The sequence below is a fragment of the Azolla caroliniana genome, unplaced genomic scaffold (genome assembly GCF_043228905.1).
Source record: "Azolla caroliniana isolate FFs.n. ecotype wild unplaced genomic scaffold, voAzoCaro1.0.p SCAF_17, whole genome shotgun sequence".
NCBI lineage: Eukaryota > Viridiplantae > Streptophyta > Polypodiopsida > Salviniales > Salviniaceae > Azolla > Azolla caroliniana.
In genome coordinates, this window is record NW_028230452.1 from 1,025,279 (window position 1) to 1,045,193 (window position 19,915).

Genomic DNA, 19,915 nt, shown 5'->3' on the forward strand with positions numbered 1-19,915 from the left:
AAGCTTTGTGGCTCGGCCGGCTGGCGCACACGTTTCGGCAAGTCGACCATGACTCGGCTCCAGTTGTCTATAGCGACAGTCAAGGTGCTGTTGCCTTGTCGAGAAATCCGGTTCACCACAACGCCTCCAAACATATCGACGTTCGATATCACTTCGTTCGGGACTGCGTCATTTCAAGGAAAATCGGTCTAGAGAAAATATCCACAACCGACAATGTCGCAGATGGAATGACCAAGTGTCTTTCGGCAGACCGCTTTCGGTCTCTTCGGCATCAGATGGGCGTAACGACAAACCAGTCCGGTTAGAGCCGGACACAGCGCAGGATGGTTTCGGACAACCGACATCAGTTCCTTAATGATCGGCTTCAACTCTTCCGACCCGACTAGTCCGGTCTTCTGCCTTCGGACACTGCCGACTCGAACAAAACTGATATGTCCGAGAACCTAGGTTTATACCTGTAATCTTAGACAACCCATGTATACGCCCATTACGGGGGAGTGTCGAATACAAGTGTATAATGGACGTATTCACACTATCCTTTTGTATAGCTCAAGTTTGGGCCATTTGTGTAATTAGCATAAAGGGTAGTTGCCCTAAGTTTGTCACTATATAAAGTGACCTTGTAACCTTTTTGTAAGGTTGGTTGTATTATTGTTTCTATTGAATAGAAAGTCTTTTGTGCCTCTCTCTCTCTCTCTCTCTCTCTCTCTCTCTCTCTCTGTGCACGATCTTGGAAACTGCCATACGCAGGTACTCAGAACAGAATCGAATGCTTCTTGATCTTCCGCATCGACACGACCTTGTCTTCAACATCCCACCAAGAATTCATCGCGACTCATACTTGACTATGATGATTAATCAAGAAGAGGCAAAGTTATATGAATGCATATCATTGCATTGTGGAAGAAGTCATGAAAAGCTCAAAGCAGCCAACTAACTGGTAGACTACCTACATTACATCAACTCTCGATATAAAAGATACAACATTGCTTTTTCTACTTCTCGATATCAAGTACTCAAGAAAATATGCAGATTGACAAGGACCATACATCTTCCTTCATGCTCATGGCTCACTAGATACACATTGTGTTTCCAAAAAACGTATAGTCGTAACATTTCTCAACTTTCAAGACTTACTTGAACAATCCATTTTCTACGTTTTGGAGAAGGTTGAGAGGTAAAAAGTGTGCTCCCTTTTTAGAGATGTATGCCCTTCTACTACTACATCCATCCTTATAGCTAGACACGCATTTAAGTGTGTTGATAGTAGGAGACTACATGATCATTGCATTGTGGAAGAAGCCATGAAAAGCTCGAAGTAGCTAACTAACTGGTAGACTACCTACATTACATCAACTCTCGATATAAAAGATACAACATTGCTTTTTCTACTTCTCGATATCAAGTACTCAAGAAAACATGCAGATTGACAAGGACCATACATCTTCCTTCATGCTCATGGCTCACTAGATACACATTGTGTTTCCAAAAAACATATAGTCGTAACATTTCTCAACTTCCAAGACTTACTTGAACAATCCATTTTCTACGTTTTGGAGAAGGTTGAGAGGTAAAAAGTGTGCTCCCTTTTTAGAGATGTATGTGCTCTACTACTACATCCATCCTTATAGCTAGACACACATTTAAGTGTATTGATAGTAGGAGACCACATGATCTCCTGAGTCTCAGCTCGTCCATCTTTTATGCCGCGAAAACATTATAGTTAAAATTTACGACATGACACAACATATAACACAACGCAAAAGACTAGAAATGCTAGGGGAAATAAACACTCTCTAGTTATCATCCACATTATTACTAGATCTCATCATATACAAAGAGAAAGAAAGAAAGAAAGAAAGAAGAAGAAGAAGAAGAAGAAGAAGAAGAAGAAGAAAACGAAGACGAAGAAGAACAAGAGAATGTGAACCAAAAACACAAAAAAAGAGAATATGTCGCGACCAGCCAACCCTGCGAAACCGATTGTTGATGCCCTCCTTCAGAGATTTCTCCCTCTTGCAGGTCGCAGAATCGATACTGCTCAAGCTCAGGTCTTTTTCGGATTTGTTGTTGTTTTATTCTGTTTCTGCTCTGTCTTAATAGATCAGCCTAAAGAAGACCTTTACTGTCAAGGTTATGGAAATGATATGCAGCTTGTGTTTGAAGACGTCGATTTGGAACTTTGCTTTGTTTTATATGTGCATGCTACTTTATCTACCATGGAAATAAGCCAATTAGAGTTCGCAATTATCAAACAAGACATTCCCTCTTGTTACTATTAAATGTAGATATAACTTCGTGGTAAAATTTCCAGGAGAGGTTTTGGATAATCCAAGTCAAGTTGGGGAAAAAAATCCATGTGGGATTTTTTATTTTCGTAGTCAGGTTGAGACTAAATCCCCAGAGGGGTTATTGAGGTTCCAAATTGTGTTGAGAATCATTCACAAGAGAGATTTTGGGTTTCTAAGTCAGGTTGGGAAAATTTCCTATAGTGGCTTTTGATATTCCAAGTCGGATTAGGAAAAAGTACTGAGAAGTGTTTTTGAAATCTCAAGTCAGGTTGGGAATAATTCCCAAGAAGGGATTTTCAAATACAGCTACAGCTAAGGTAACTGATTATCAAACAAGACATTATTTTTTGTTGTTAAGGATGCCTTTTCACTATTATATTTATAATTACCAAAAATGGTTTTATTTTGCTTGACAAAGAGCTAGATGCCTAAGCTAATTGCATAATAATTATATAACAAGTCATTGTTTTCTGGTTAAAGATGCTTCTTACTAGTAACTCTAGAAATTAGTTTGTCTAACCTAGCCAGTCTACAATTGTCAAACAAGATGTTACATGTGGTTAAATATCCTTCTTACTATTGAATGTAGATATTACTTTGTATGCAATAGAGGCATATACCTAAGCTAATTACTTTATGATTACCAGTTAAAGATGTGGCCCGAGCCTCCTTTTACAATGAAATTACAATACAATAATCAAGCAAGACACTCCTTGCCGATTGGCCATGCAAGGCTTGCTCTCATTGGTCATATCCACATTTATTGCCTGAACACTGGCAAAATCATCCCAATTATGTTCCTAACAGAGATTCCTCGCTCTACATCATGGATGTAACAACCCCTCAAGAACTATTGTCTCTCTCTCTCTCTCTCTAATTGCATACTCTCTGTGGATTGGGAGACATAGTTTGATTGGTCAGCCATGTGTCACAATCTTTTTCTCTTCACATACTCTATCTAATTGGGAAGCATATTTTGATCAGGCTGCATGTGTCACAATATTTTTCTTTGCATACCCTATGTGAATATGGGAAACACATTTTGATTGAACAGCAATATATGCTAATCACCCACTTATAAGACATGTGTTCTGACGTCTGTGCTGAACTAAGTCCTACCTTACTTAGTTGCTGTTGAACATGCCTTTCATCTCTTGATATCTGCCACCAAGTTCTCTATTTCTCTCATCTCTTGGAAATTCTGCACATAGTATTACCAATGATATTGTTCTTCAGCATATGTTTAAGTATCATCTTATAGTGTATCTTGAAGAACCACTGCATGCTCATACATGGCAATGAAGCTTAGTCTACAGCAGTTGTGTTTGTCCCTTTGGGGCATGAGCTTAGTCACATTTTGATGAGTTGGTTGGATGAATATGGTCATCTTTATATCAGGGTTACAGAGGAGAGATGACTGGATTTCCTCACATCTTTGGGGCACTGTTATGGGTCGTTGTTTCTAGAAGCTAGGAAACACTATTCGCATTCTGGGTCTTGTTTTATATCTCCTTGCAGTTCAGCTTTCTTTTCTTTAATTTACTGCAGTGTAATGCATCACATAACTTCTTCTTCTACTTTGCCTTACTTTGCACCGATGAGGTGTTTGTTTAACTTGAAAACCTTTCCCATTTATTGAGATCTAAAGTTATTTAGACAAAGGATATGATAATATACTTTTGTATTTACAATATTGAAGGTTTAGCCGGGGTATTTGAGGGATAGGTCTTTTGACACTAGTAGTATAAAGTATTACGAAAGCAGTGTGTTTGTATTTTGAGCTTGCATTTCCACGGTTCGTGAAGGGCCCAAATGAGTGAAATGCATGTTACTTATATGTTTCTATTTCTTTGTTGTGGAAATGTCTGGTTACTAGGATGCTGTAAAAATATATGTCCATTTGAACCAAGACTATATGATGACTCTAATGCCCATCGAAGTTACCTGTACCCATTTCGGTTCTTATTCATCTAGTGTATGCCACTATCTCAAAGAGAAACCTGGGGGATACTGCCAAGTCGGTTGTTATAATAATCACACGTGACATTGAGGGGTTATTGCAAATCATGTAGGCAATCATGGCAATCTTGGCTCTATCTATATCAAGACTGACAACTTGGAACTATGATTTTGTGCTTGACGTGAAGCTTCTTGAACCTTCTTGCAAAGACAAGTGGAAAAGTGTTATGCCGTCAAAGGATTGTATGGTGGATGCTAGGTTCAGGTGGTGGCAAACCATAAATTCTAACTTTGGTGGAAAGTAATGAGTGTCATTTACATCAGTGTGGCAGTAGTTCTAGGTTCTATCTCAGATACGGGAAATCTAATCTCACTTATAATTAAGGACACTCAATTCTACCTTATATTTTTTCAACGTTCTTAAATTATTTGATTGGCATAACAATACACATTCTTTGAAGCTGGTATAATATCAGCCAGCATACTAGCACATTGTTTATCCAATGGGACGTTTTCTTCTTTTCTTGATCGAAAAGAGTGACACTCTCAATGATTGTTTATATGCACAACATCAGATGGAATAAAACTCAAGCATTTTAATTCCTCTTAGCTAAATTGCTCAAGATGTATTATTGGTCAATTCTTGGAATTTTTTTATGAAATGGAATAATGTCCACATCTTCACATACATACCCTTGCTCCAAAGACATGTTTTACATAGCTAATGTGAGCTGTCCATCCCGAAAGACATTTATATATTTTTTCTTGTTGCAGGATGGACAGTATTTGCGAGCATCAGAACCAGCTTACGAGCAAGTGCTCGAGTCTCTTGCAATGGCTGCTCATTATACTCCTGGACCTCTACTTGAGGCGCTTTCTAAATGGAGGGAAAGGTATAACTTGATCATTGCTTGGCCTTTCACTGACTTTTTATTTCTTATGTTACAGTGTAGCATTTAATGAAGCAAGGTGAACTTTGGAATTTGAAGGCCTCAAGCCATTTTGTTCTTGCTCTTCCATCATGGTTGTGTATCATTTATTGAGAAAGATATAAAGTCACATTATTGTGCGAAATATGGTCTGTGAGAGAGAAAATTTATATTTGATCTTAATATGGCACTCATTATTATTTTCCTTGTATAGTTTTCTAAGTAGAGGGTTGATCATAAACTATATTTCTTTAGTGCCTAAAAGACTGTACCCATGGCTTTCATTTTTGTACACATGTCTCATTTGTTTATCTTTCTTATAGTCATTACTTTTTCTTCCCTTTACTTTCATTTTTTTAATCTAGGTGAAGATAGTTTGTTTACTGTTTTACTTATTTCTCATGTAGTGATACCCCCAAAGGAGCAAATGATGCATCAACTGTACAAAGAAAAGTTGGTGAATTCTTCTTGATTGTTATCATTGATATAGCTATTTAAATTTATAATTATTGAATGATATTATTGTTTGACGTGCTTCAGCTGGCTGTTGAATGTATATTCTGCTCAGCTTGTATACGCTTTGTGGAATATTGTCCTCCAGATGGACTTACAGGTAGGATATAAACAATGTTCAAAAGTATTTATTTAATCATAAAATTTATTTTAAGTATTTATGCCACATATGACGTGACTTCAAGGACTGTTTACTGCAGAATATTCATGGAAAAGTTTGGAAAACTTTGTTTTTGATTGGCTCATCACTGCTGAAAAGTATGTATTCCTTATCTAACTTGAAATAATAATAAAACTTGAAGGCTTGGATATTTTCCAACTCTTATCTCCATTTTGTGGTGAAGTGTTATATATGTGCATGTCCATGTACATCTGTGCAATGAGCATACATTGACATTGATGGGTGGTATGCCTACACATCATTCAAGTATACTATGCGTCAATGATTTGTGGCTGCAAATATTGACAGGGTTGTCAGTCAGACAGAGTATCCTTCTTTAGTAGACTTGAGAGGTCTTTTGCTGGACCATGTTGCACGGCTTCTAGGGGCATTATCAAGGATCAGGTTTCATATTTGGAATTTTTTTTTAGCTTTTAGCCTATGATTTCTGTTTGGACTGTTCAACATTCTAACTTGAGGCTATATGGCAGGTTCAACGCAGTAACAGAACGATTTTTCACTGAACTCAATTGTCGACACAGTGACACAAACAAAGATAGAAGTGAAATACTCAGCATAATCAGTGGGATGCGTTACCTGAAACTAGGCGTACGTGGTTTTGTCTATTTTTCTGTTTCTACTTATATCAATATATTGGCAGAGATTATAACCATATAGTTAATTGTTTGCACAGAGGCACCTAGTGAGTGTTATGGAGGTCTATTACATTTCTGATCTACCAGGCTTTATGGTGGGGTTTTAAGCAAATTTGCTTAATAGAGTCACATATTTACGGTTGAGGGGGTTTATGATGGTTGTTGAGAGTGTGACCGTTAAGAAGGATACCACTAACGATCAAGCAAATAAAGATATAAGTGTCATGACCTTATATGAGTTACCTCAATTCTTATTATACCCTTAAAACCATTAGAGGTTTACCCTTAAATAATAATAAATATATTAAGGTTCTGCATGTAACATTATGCTCCCTTTAAAAAATTGCACTGCTGCACTGAAAAGGTAGGAAAATGAGTTTTTGAAGTTGTTGTCTCTTTCTCCCAAGCTGCATAGATTTTTAGTTCGGAATTGAGAATGCATTTTGGCACATGAGGTTTATTAGGTAAATTCTTGAGAGCAATGCCAATTGCATAATCACTAGTGTCGGTATCAACCTCAAAGGGTTTTGATGAGTCAGGTAGAACAAGACAAACGTTTTTCTTTTAGAATGTTGAACTTTCTATCAAGTTGTTTATTCTAAGTTATTGGTTTAACAGACTTATGTGCTTGGCCTTTTAAAAGATCAGTAAAAATCGTAGTCAATTTAGAATTATTGCGAATAGATTTTTGCAAGAAACCAACAAATCCATAGAGGATCAATCCTTTTTGAGTGATTAAATGTCCTGAAGGAGTTCTTAAACTCACATTTAGACATCTTAGCAAAGGAACTTTATCACACAATCTTTGTAAAACAAAGCTTTTGTCACCCAATGTGTGTAAAACAAGCAAACATGATGAACATGTTCTCCCTTTTGACAATTATAAATAAGAATTTCATCTAACGAAACAATGATAAATTTTTCGAGTTGTTGCTAAAAAATGTCATTCATTTCTTGTTGGAAGCTAGCTGGAGTGATAGTTAATCCAGGAGGCATAACCAAAAAATCATAATCGTGATAACGAGTATGACAAGCTATTTTAGGAATATCACCATCAATAATTCTTATTGGATGATAGCCGGTTCACACATTGATTTTGATGAAATATCAAGGTCACCATCACTAATTCTTATTGGACAATAACCAGTTCTCACATTGATTTTGATAAAGTATCAAGGTTCTTGAGAGGATCTGCTAGATTGTCAGTTTGGGGCAAATGATATGAGTTTTTAGCTGATTTATTCAATAAATGACAGTTAATACACAACCACCAAGCTGCATCTGTTTTCCTGACTACCCCAGGGTCATTTACTATGACAAATATGACGTAACCTTACGTAATCCTTTAGTTGCTTAGCAATCTCATCCTCTTTGACTTGACTACGTCGATAAAGAAGGTGGAATTCTTACTTGAGCAGCACCTGGGACGAGTTCAATGCTATGGTCAATATTACATATAGGTGACAAACCAGGTGGTAATTGATGACAGAAAACATTCTAAAAATCATTCAAGATTGTGTAAAGTAATGGTTGTTTACAGAAACGTAATGGTTGCTCCCCTTTCTAACTCACACTCGGGATATGGACTGGGAACGATGCACATCCCAAACCTTCTAGATAGCCACAATGGATGGAACTCAATCTTGATAGCTTCAAATTTCCAATGGCCCTTGTGTGGCTGTCGTGACAAGTGCTTGTGGAGCTAAAGGCAGTTACCTGTACATGTTCTGATGCTTCTATGAAGACATGCAAGGGTTGGATCCCCAATTTTGTCAACATCAAATCCACTTGAAGATTGATTTTACTCCAGTCTAACAACAGCGCTATGGAATGGGCCCGAGCTATGTTAGGAAGAAATTGATAAATTACCTGGGTTTGTTTCATTTGGTGTGTGAAGATAGCCATGTTGCTGTACTTGAATGTTATCATCTTGAAGGATGGCAAATCCGTGTTTTCGTCGACTACCAAAAGCTTAACAGAGCAACTATTTGTGACTCATGTCTGTTGCCCTTCATTGATAGTTTCCTTGACATAGTTGCCGGCCTTGAGGTATGTAGATTTATTGACAGCTGTTGGGGCTACAACCAGATCCAGATGATGTTTGAAGATAGAAAAAATTGCCTTTTGTGCCTGCAGTCATGATGTTCGATCTCAAGATGGCACCGATTACCATCTAGTGTATAATCGTTGAGATCTTCAAGCCATACATTCCATCCTTTATGTAGTTCTTTATCAATGACTTCGTGGTGTTTGGCAACCATTTAGGGCACCTGGCCATGTGTCTCGAGAAGTGCCGCACTAGCCACTAAGCCATAACCTACTCAAATGTGCCTTTGGACTATCCAGCGACATGTATTATTTACTTATTATTTACATTTTTTATCACTATTCAATATTTTTTGTTCTCTATTTATGATGTTTCACTATGTATCTTCTATCATCAAGTGCTTATCAATAATTTTCTGCCTATTAATAGCATCCTGTTATTCTACAAAAAGGTTTGCAGTTGCACTCACAGCAATCCTAAAGCCCATATTATGTATCAAAATAGGCTGTATTCAGGGGGCTGCCCATACAGAGCGTAATATTTGTAATAATGTAAAACGTGATATTATTTGCATCCATATTGTAAATAAAAACGAATATCCTCATTTTATGTTTAAATATTGTCATTACAACCAAAATCTGGTATAGCCAACCTACAGTGACTGCACATGTTATGCTTGGATCTTAAGATGCATGTATAATTGCTTATCTGTGAATTGCAACTAATGACTTGTTCTACATAAATTACACATTGACAATCATTATTGATACTTCATATGAAAACACTACACCTGCATTTTTTTTGGCGCATTTCACATGCTCTAATTGGCAAAACTCATAGAATCTTCTAATTGATGACAGGTTAATACAGTTAATGGATTAAAAGCATCTACGGCCTTCATTGCAAATGCAAATCCTCTCACTCGTACTCCGCAAAGGAAGAAGTCTGAGTTTCATCATGCTCTCTGCAACATGCTTTTCAGCATACTTGCACCTGTGGCTGATGCAGAAAAAGGGCAATGGCCACCATCTGGTGTGGATGCAATGTTAAGTATGTGGTATGAAGCTGCATTCCATTTGCATGCACAACTAATGCACTGGATGGAAAAGCAAAGCAAACACATAATTGTAAGTATGAAGTTCTCATAAGTATGTAGCATAAGTTCTGTTAGGCTTAGTATTGGATGAATACACTGTACAACAATAGCATTGTTTCTGAAGGAAACTTCAGCTTGTGCTGTAGGTGGGTTACCCATTGGTCACGCTGCTTCTCTGTTTGGGGGATCCTCAAAACTTCAACAATAACTTTGGAACTCACATGGAGCATTTATACAAACTGTTGAGAGTAAGAGTAAAATGCTATACATATATTTCCTCAACTAACTATAAGAGAACATACTAGATTATACACAATTAATTTGATTTCTGAAATTACAACAAACAAGAAAACTTACATTAAATTCATTGAGCTACCGATAGGGGCTAACTGAACCATATATGATATATCTGCAACAATTGATCACTTGTGATATCTCTATTGTTCAAGGAAATAGTTTCATCTCCCATGTTTTCATCTTAAGGCAGGCAGATATACATTTTCTTTTCCAGTATGGTATATAGTGTGAATTGTGCATATTTGCAATGATATATGTTTGGTCATATTGATCACTTTCATGGGAATGGAAGTGATGATTGATCACTTGCATATCAAATGTTGACTGAAAAGAAAATATTTTCATTTCCCACTCTTATGGGAAGGCATGGAAATATCCATATTATCCATTTTGTTTTCCAATGCGATGCATATGCAAGTATATAGTTTTGCAATTAAACAAACCTGGGATTTAATTAATATAGTCAGTTTAAATTGGACATACATTTGCACTGACTGTCTTACATGTCATATACAGGAGAAAAACCTAAGAGCAATGGCACTTGATTGTTTGCACCGCGTTGTACGATTTTACCTCAATGTATATGCAGACACACAACCAAAAAACCGTGTTTGGGATTACCTTCATAGTGTTACCTCTCAATTGCTAGTTCTATTGAAAAAAGGATCCTTGACTCAAGATTCTCAGCATGATAAAGTTGTTGAATTCTGTCTGACAATAGCTGAGAGCAATCTTGACTTTGCCATGAATCACATGATTTTGGAATTATTGCGGAATGACAATCCCAGTGAAGCTAAGGTTATAGGACTTAGGGCATTGCTAGCTGTGGTTTCACCACCCTCTCATCACCGCAGTGGATCAGATGCTTTCAAATCTGATGATATTCACTATATTACAACTTCATCTCTACAAGGTTCACCCTTATCTCCATGGTCTTCTTCAGGATATCTAGCTTCTTCAGTACGTTTGCCCTTCAGTGCTCAAACTTCAACTTCAACATTTTCGGAGGCTTGTCATGACATTAGTCAATATGTTCCTAAAGTCAGGGCTGCCCTTGATCAGATAATAAGGACTTGTCATAGCACTTATGGATCTGCGCGGCTTACTTCTCCAAAGGCCACATTAGGTATTTTTTGTTTGTTTGTATTTGATAAATAAAAAAATGTGCTAAGGTTGAAAGGGCAAGGTGCATTTAATGTAACTGAATGGCAGAACCTACAAAAGAGAAACAACAAGGGTGGATGGTTTTTAAATGGGCTTTGAAGTGTCTGCCAAACCTTATACCAGAGATTTGGCGGAATGACAAAATGACAGAAATTCTTCCTGCATATGGCATTAGTATTGAGCCAGGTGTACGGGAAGAAGCAGTACAAGTTCTCTTCAGAACTGTCCGAGCTCTTCCATATAGTAGGCCAGCAGTCATGAAGGGAATGGCTAACTTTATCCTACAATTACCAGATGAATTCCCACTTTTGATTCACACTTCATTGGTTCGTTTGGTTCAGCTCATGCAAGCTTGGCAAACGTGTTTGGCAGATGAGAGTATGTATGGGGAGCACAAGAACATGAAGTACATGAAAGGAAGCCAAGAGTTAAATTACAGGGCATCTCCCTACCGTCCACCGGGAACTTCTAGCAAATTCTCTCCTCATGGCATGGATGCTATTGGGTTGATTTTCCTTTGCTCAGTTGATGTTCAAACTCGCTATACTGCATTAGAGCTTCTACGTCGTGTTCGTGCATTGCAGAATGACATCCGAAGGTATTCCAAGCGCAAGTCCGATTTTGAAGAATTGCAACCTACATTTGTAATAGATGTTTTTGAAGAAGCTGGTGTAAGTAACCATTTTTTGGTCTTGTATTTTGTGCATTTGCAAATGGTGTTAAACAAATGGTGCCATGATCATTTGACAATTGGAATTAGGACAATGTGAGTTTAATTCATGAATTTGTTTATTAGAGATGTTTTACCTATAATTCCATCTAACTGATCATCTATTTTTTCTTATGAATCAATTACATAGGATAGTGATGCCACAGTGTTAATATATCATGCATATGAGTCTTTAGAATAGAGAGACGCGCAACCTGAAAAACACCTGGGATTCCTTTCTGCCTTCTTCTGTCATACAAGGCATTGTGACTGTGTCAAGCAGTCAGCACAATGAGATGTCTTAATAATGTATATGTAAGGATTTTGTAATTCATCCAAATTTCCCTTTTTTAGGAAGATATTGTGCAAAAGTGTTATTGGAACCCTGGTCGGTGGTTTGACTTGAAAAGAGACTGGGAGGTAGTTCCAACAGATGTAACTCTCCAGTATATTTTAGAAGGTCATGATAAAAACAGATGGGGTCGCTGTTTAAGTGAACTGGTGAAGCATGCTGCAATCCTGTGTCCAGATGCCGTTGACGCTGCAAGGTAAGGGATAAACAATTTCTTTATATGTTTTGGATTGTTTTCTAAGAAAACCTTGAAATATTACAGACTTGAAGTAGCCCAACGGCTCTCAAACATGACTCCATTAGAACTTGGTGGCAAAGGAAAATTTGAACAGTGGCAATTGTATTCCATGTTTGCATGTTCATGCCCTCCAGAGGAAATTGAAGATTCAGGAACACAGGCTGCGAAAGATATATTTAACCTGATTTTTCCCTTGCTAAAATCCCCCTCAGATTCACAAATTGTAAGCAATTAATCTTTGTACCTTTTAAAACTCCCAGTTTGTGTTTATGACGCTATATATTTTGGTGTGAATTAAATAGAAACTCTTAGAGCAAATTAGCTTCACAATTATGAGAGCTTGAATATGGGTTATATTGAATATTAACTGCTGTGGGTTATATGCTACAGAAAGTATAACCATTAGAATGTAAATCTCCATGTCTACATAGGGTTTAGCATGAAGAGAGAAGGAACCAACATCATCGTAACTCTGTTAAATGCATAATTATTCTAAGAGATGATGGATACACAGAGTGGCTTAATTATTCTAACAGTTATTGTTGTCGATATATATCAAAGCTCATTTTAGAATGATGGAAGAACTAGAAATCATGATGCCCAAAGAAAATTAGAATTAGTACTAGGCAGCTACTGCCCAGATCACATACCGGTAAATTAAACTAGGCAGTAAACTAAAACCATGAAACATGAAAAATAAAATGCTATTCTATAGATTTATGAAGGAATGCATCTAGAATGCCTTATTGAAGGCTCCATGCCTGTCTTTCTTGTATTATACATGGGATCTGTGCAGGAATAAGATAAGATTTAAATCCCTTTTTGAGTTGGCATGTATTGTGGTCACTACTATGATTTGGTTTTTATTATTTTATAACATGCCTAGATGTCCCATGGTATGCCTAATCACCTAGCATGCAATTTGGGTTAGGGATGTGCTCGAATGGCTCAAGCTTACCTTTCCTCCACAAAGGTAATGGTAGCAATACATGTCCATAAATCCTGGATCTTGCGTACAGATTGTGCGTTGACAATGCCATCCACATGCCAACGGACCCTCTAGTAGACTTTTAATTGGCGCCTAAAGTAGGTGATGTGTATGCACATTATATAATGTGCCTCTTACACTCTTACACATTTAGAAAACAAATCTATTCAAGTGCAGTAATAAGAAAGAAAAAAACCTAGATATGGACTTCAATAAATTGTGAACCATAATCAGAATATAAAGAGTGACATACAGTCTATGTATAGAAGAGAATGAAAAGAGATGGCCAACAACATAGTGATAGGCATGTAGAATTTGTATTACATAACCCTGTCCTTATACTAAGCTGGTTGCAGGATTCGGGTGCCTTTTGTTAATATCCAATAAGGCTTGTGCTAATTAAACACTATTTTTCGTCTGTGAAATTGTTGCTTGATATCTGTTTGATGTTTCCTATTAATCATTTCAGTTTATTGCAACATTAGCGCTTGGACATACCCATGTAGACCTCTTGGAAGTCATGTTTTCTCCACTTCGTACTTTCCTTACAGAGGTTACATCCGAATCTGAAAGTCGGCCTAAATGGAAGGTTATTTCCTCTCTCATACCTTAAAGGCGTCTCTTTGCAGGTTAATGGGTTCTAATGTACTTCATGTTTCTTTTGAGTTAGTTGTTGCAATGAATAGACAAGCAAAACTTGTTCTATAAGATTGCATTAATTAGTACTGATTTTAATTGGAGAACTAACACAAATTTTATGTCACAGTCAAATTTCTATTTGATTTAAACCCTTGTGGACTTTCATCATATCAATTTCCACACTTTTTGATGTCTGTTTAGGTACCTACATTTGGATTGGCAGTACCATACCATATTCTGTTAGATTGATTGAAATGATCTAATATGGACCTTACTCTTATCCAGCTTTAACTAACCTGTATATTTGGGTGATGGCATGTATGGTCGTGATTATTTTCTTGTTACCTTATGAAATCATCATTTGTTTTCCTCATAGAAATGTGTCTGATTTCAGAGTCAGAAACTCCGCCGTGAAGACACTCGGGCCCATGTAGCTAATGTTTATCGCATGGTTGCTGATTCTCTATGGCCAGGGATACTTTCTAAGAAGCCCACACTCCGGGCTCATTTTTCAAGGTTCATTAATGAAACTGTAAGATATATCTCCTCACAATCTCAAGAGTATGCACAAGAATTGCAGATGCTGAAGTATTGCCTAGCATCTGTCCTGAGGGCATTATCGCCTGAATTGGTTAAAGCAAATCCAGAACAACTTGATGTGCGTACCAGGAAGAGACTCTTTGAACTCCTTTCTTCCTGGTGTGATGATTCTGTGAATACTTGGGGTTCAGACTCAGTGAGCGACTACCGGAGAGAAATTGAGCGCTACAAGTCAGCACAGACTGCACGTGTAAAGGACTCTATGGAGAGAATTATCCTGGAGAAAGAAATTAATGATCAGGTTGAAACAGTGCAGGTGATGGCTATGAATGGAATGGCATCATTGCTTTATGGACCCTGCTTTGATGATGGCGCAAGAAAATTGACCGGAAGGGTTATAACTTGGATCAATAATCTCTTCCTTGACCAGGTGCCTAGAGTTCCCATCGGTTATTCCCCTGCTGATCCACGCACACCATCACATTCCAAGAATAATGTATCAGGAGTTACTGATTCACACCGAGCTGCCGGTGGTGGCAGAGATAGACAGAAGGGAAACTTCTTCAAGGTTCAGCTAGCAAAAACAGCCTTGATGAATCTTCTCCAAAGTAATCTGGACCTTTTTCCGGCATGTATTGATCAGGTAACTAATGTGCATAAGTCTTGTCCAAAACAATTGTACAAAACATCACTGTATCTTAGCTTGTAATATCGTGTTCAATGCAGTGTTATTCTTCTGATCAATCGATTGCTGATGGATACTTCCGTGTACTAGCGGAAGTTTATATGCGCCAAGAAATTCCAAAATGTGAAATACAGAGGCTGTTGAGCCTCATCCTCTACAAAGTGGTTGATCCCTCGCGACAGATTAGGGATGATGCTCTGCAAATGCTAGAAACACTGTCTGCAAGAGAATGGGTTGAAGAAGGGGAAGGTGCAGGGAGGTATCGTGCTGCTGTGGTGGGTGATTTGCCAGATTCCTATCAACAATTTCAGTATCAGCTTTCTGCTAAGCTGGCAAAAGAGCATCCAGAGTTAAGTGAATATCTATGTGAGGAGATTATGCAGAGACAGTTAGATGCAGTCGATATAATTGCACAACATCAAGTTCTAACTTGCATGGCACCCTGGATTGAGAATCTCCAGCTATGGATTCTCAAGTATAGTGGCTGGTGTGAGCGGCTTTTAAAAAGTATGTATTATGTAACATGGAGACATGGAGATCAGTTCCCTGATGAGATTGAGCAGCTATGGAGCACAATTGCAAAGAAAGTGAAAAATGTCGGTCCTGTGCTTGATTTCCTGATTGCCAAGGGTATTGAAGATTGTGATTCAAATGCTTCTGGTGAGATAAGTGGTGCGTTTGCTACATACTTCCCAGTAGCCCAGAGAATCAGTTTGTACCTAGCAAGAGTCTCCCCACAACAGACAATAGATCACCTGGTTTGTGAGCTAGCACAGCGCATGATTGATGACCAACCTGAACAAGTAAAACGTGTGATGGATACTATATTTGAGCTCGATAGTTCAAACCCAGTACTTGAATTTTCACAAGCTCCTCAGCAGGTGCAAATACTTGATCCTCTGCCCCCGATGTCACCTTTGCTCATCCGGAGCTCTATAGAAGGACAAACAAGGAACGTCAGTGGAAATCTTAGCTGGAGAACAGCAACAGGCCGGAGTACATCGGGTCCATTAAATGTCCTTGCCATGCCGGAAATACACACAGGACGATCAGGACAACTTTTCACTGGATCTGGCCCATTGAGTGTATCGGGCCCTTTAATGGCAGTGCGTACCTCTACAGGAAGCCTTAAAAGTCGTCATCTCTCACGGGATAGTGGTGACTATTACATTGAGACACCTACTTCTGTGATGGAAGAAGTTCGTTCTAGCACTCCTGCTGCGATAGCAGAGTTTCGGTCAGCGTTACATAACCATTGGCTTTCTAGAGCAGATATTGCTCTGATTTTGTTGGCAGAGATAGCATATGAGAACGATGAGGATTTTCGTGGTCATCTACCTCTTCTTTTTCACGTAACCTTTGTATCCATGGATAGTTCTGAGGATATAGTCCTGGAGCATTGCCAGCAATTACTAGTAAATCTTCTTTACTCCCTTGCCGGCAGACCACTTGAATCATACAACATTGGAGAGTATGGGGATGGTGAAGATAAGAAGCAAGTAGAGAGCTTGATGAAATATGTACAGTCCAAGAAGGGTAGCATGATGTGGGAACATGAGGACATAACTTTAGCACGGGTTGATCTCCCAAGTGCAGCCCTTCTTTCAGCCCTTGTTCAAAGTGTTGTTGATGCTCTTTTCTTTCAAGGGGATCTTCGTGAAAGATGGGGTGAAGAGGCCTTGAAATGGGCCATGGAATGCTCATCTCGCCATGTCGCATGTAGGTCACATCAGATCTTTCGAGCTCTTCACCCAACTGTGACAAGTGACACATGTGTCTCTCTTTTAAGGTGCCTTCATCGGTGTTTGAGTAATCCATCACCACCTGTGCTTGGATTTATCATGGAGATACTGTTGTCTTTACAGGTGATTGTAGAGAATATGGAGCCAGAGAAAGTTATCCTGTACCCCCAGTTGTTTTGGGCATGTGTTGCGATGCTGCACACAGACTATGTCCATATATATACTCAAGTACTAGAGCTCTTTGCTCGTGTGATTGACAGACTCTCTCTCCATGATCCGACAACTCAGAATGTCTTGATCTCTAGCATGCCAAAGGATGACACTGAGAGAGAACTTGGTAAGGATTTGGGCCGCCTTGACTCAAGGGGTTATGATATTAATAGGAGGGAGGATGGTATTGGTAATGACAACGCCAAAGCTCCCATATTTGAAGGTGTACAGCCATTAGTGTTGAAGGGTCTTATGTCTACATTAAGCCATGCATCTGCTATCGAGGTTCTATCTAGAATAACCATCGACCGTTGTGATTGTATATTAGGGAGCTCCGAGTCGCGGCTTCTTATGCACATAGTTGGGATGGTGCCTTGGCTTTGTCTACAATTGCCAAATGAGCAGAACTTTGGTTATGAATCTCCCCTACAACATCAGAGAGCTTGCTTTATTGCTGGCAATATATCAGAATGGTGTGAAGCAAGAGGTTTGGAAGATTTGGCATCAGTTTTTAGATCATATTCAGAAACTCCATCTATATCGATTGAGGATTTTCTGGGAAGGTTGTCTCCCCTGCTATGTATTGCATGGCTTCCTCGTCATTCAGCTCTAGCCTTCGGTCATCTTCTTCGTTTGCTTGAGAACGTTCCTACCGAATATCAAAGGGTAATCCTTTTACTTCTGAAATCCCTTCTTCAATACACTCCTATGGAACCAGCTCAGACTCCTCAGGTGTATTCAATTGTTTCACAATTGGTGGAGGGTCAACTTTGTCGTGAAGCTTTGAAAGTTTTAGAGGCACTTCTACAGAACTGCAGTAGCCATATCTCCAATTTCCATACAGACAACTCCACTACCACTGGAGGGAGACAAGATCTATATGGTGGTGTAACTGCTGGTAATGATGACCGTCTTGAGAGGCCATCTGCAACTGCAAAGTTAGTCTCCCAAAGCTCTTTTAAGGCAAGAAGTGGCCCTCTGCAGTATTCTTCGGGTTCTGGTGGTGGATTTCCTATGCAAACTGCATTACTTAACCATGGAAACATGGATGTGTTGCCTTCACGAGAAGCTGCCCTTCAAAATACAAGATTGGCTCTAGGGAAAGTACTCGAGACATATGGGGCAGGAAAGCCAAGAGATGGTAGTAATTCAGTGAAGAGGAGGGATTATAAAAAGCTTGTTCCCTTTGTTCCCAATACTGTTTTGATGAATGGTCGATAGCAGCAAGAAACACTGGAATTAATCATCATCATCATGAGAAGTCATTTTGATGCATATGTACACTTATTGATTAGTAAGTAAGTTCGATTGAAAATTTAAAGGCCTTTATTGTAATCTGTATCAAGAACAGGCCGCAAATGTAATATTTGTGTAATATAGGCTGTCTCTGTAAATACATGTACTGTGATGCAGCTGAGTTTCAAGAATTTTCATTGCCAGTGCATAAATTATTTTGTTAAATGGGGTATAATTACATTTTGCATAAATGGGGTATAATCTCCTTTCTACATGTGCTGTGATGCAGCAGAGTTTCTGAAATAGGTACATTGAGTTCTTCCGTGGATTAAGGAATGTGGATGTGTGTATTTTACGAAGATTCATTAACTTCAAGAAAGTTATTGATCAATCAATACACATATGGCAAGTTTTAAGTCAGAGGTTGGCCATGCAGCTTGTGCCAAGGTCGACACCTAGGAAGAAGCATTTCTATGTCATTCTTCCTCTCATTCTAGTAGTGAAACAAAAGTGGGAATCTTAAACAGTCAACAGTAGACATTTGTTTCTATAACCTAAAGACATACTAAGGAAGAATTGTAAAAGATGGATAATTTTATACATTCTGCACAAATGTTCATTTATTTTCTGAAAATAGAGACATTAACCAACTAGGCTAATATGCTTTTATGGTAATCGAGAATACCCTTATATATCCACAATGATTGCCCAATGTGCCAAAACTTCGAGATCCCTTGGTATGTGCCAACAACTTGTCTTCATCTAAGTAGGGTCCCTAAGTGACATGTTTTGGTCCCCCTATCATTATCGCCTAATTGTTTAGGGACCCAACCCTTAAGTGCAAGGACTCATGATGCTAATTTGTTTGTATGAAAAGATAATCCAAATGATTGGACCATGTATGGTTTCTTCCAATAAGAACTATCCCAACCCTTAAGTGCAAGGACCCATGATGCTAATTTGTTTGTACAAAAAGATAATCCAAATGATTGGACCACGTATGGTTTCTTCCAATAGGGAGTATCCCAAACAACGATTTGAATCAAGTATCAGAACTTAACGAGTTGGAAGATGTTGAACTATCTTGAAGGGCTAGTTAGAGCATGGATTGTTATCCATAGAAGCGTTTCAAACGATGATGAGACTAGTTCCCAACATTTGTGCAAAAGATGATATTTGTTTCAAACGAGTACTGCTTTTAGATGGTGTTTGCTATGCCATTTAATCTCCCCCGGATGGTGAGCAATAACCAAAATGAGACTTAGGAGATACCTATTGAATAATAAAAAATTAGCACGATTCATACAACTCTTTTTAAACGTGACTCTCTTTTTATGTCATTCACTGCATTGAAAGACAATGAATCGAACGCAACATAACAAGCCTACGAAGGTGTTCACATGTAGAACCCAGAGTACCTCTACACGTCTCGGTATTCACCTGCCCGATCAGAAAACATCAGCA

General features: G+C 38.4%; 1 protein-coding gene across 3 annotated transcripts; it reads left to right on the forward strand.

The window, feature by feature from the left end:
* Positions 1-1,841: 1,841 nt before the first annotated feature.
* Positions 1,842-18,676, forward strand: LOC147852647 (ARM repeat superfamily protein). 3 transcript variants are annotated; one of them, XM_087333122.1, is made up of 16 exons: positions 1,842-2,051; positions 5,025-5,143; positions 5,587-5,632; positions 5,720-5,792; positions 5,893-5,950; positions 6,162-6,257; positions 6,344-6,461; positions 9,416-9,682; positions 9,798-9,899; positions 10,465-11,074; positions 11,161-11,783; positions 12,176-12,369; positions 12,436-12,634; positions 13,869-13,988; positions 14,433-15,221; positions 15,305-18,676. In XM_087333122.1, the coding sequence occupies exons 1-16, from the start codon at positions 1,953-1,955 to the stop codon at positions 18,434-18,436; spliced, it is 6,645 nt and encodes a 2,214-aa protein (XP_087189248.1). In that variant the 5' UTR covers positions 1,842-1,952; the 3' UTR covers positions 18,437-18,676. The 3 variants fall into 3 exon arrangements, with proteins under 3 accessions (XP_087189248.1, XP_087189249.1, XP_087189250.1); XM_087333123.1 differs by lacking the exon at positions 5,587-5,632 and having other exon boundaries at positions 1,855-2,051; XM_087333124.1 differs by lacking the exons at positions 1,842-2,051; positions 5,025-5,143; positions 5,587-5,632; ... (2 more) ...; positions 6,162-6,257; positions 6,344-6,461 and having other exon boundaries at positions 9,542-9,682; positions 9,786-9,899.
* The last annotated feature ends 1,239 nt before the right edge of the window (positions 18,677-19,915 follow it).

Excerpts from the sequence above, each read along its gene's own strand:
- LOC147852647 (XM_087333122.1), top strand. The coding sequence starts at position 1,953 with ATGTCGCGACCAGCCAACCCTGCGAAACCGATTGTTGATGCCCTCCTT. Across the intron at positions 5,793-5,892 it reads TCCTCCAGATGGACTTACAG|AATATTCATGGAAAAGTTTG; the intron begins GTAGGATATAAA and ends TGTTTACTGCAG. Across the intron at positions 11,784-12,175 it reads ATGTTTTTGAAGAAGCTGGT|GAAGATATTGTGCAAAAGTG; the intron begins GTAAGTAACCAT and ends TCCCTTTTTTAG.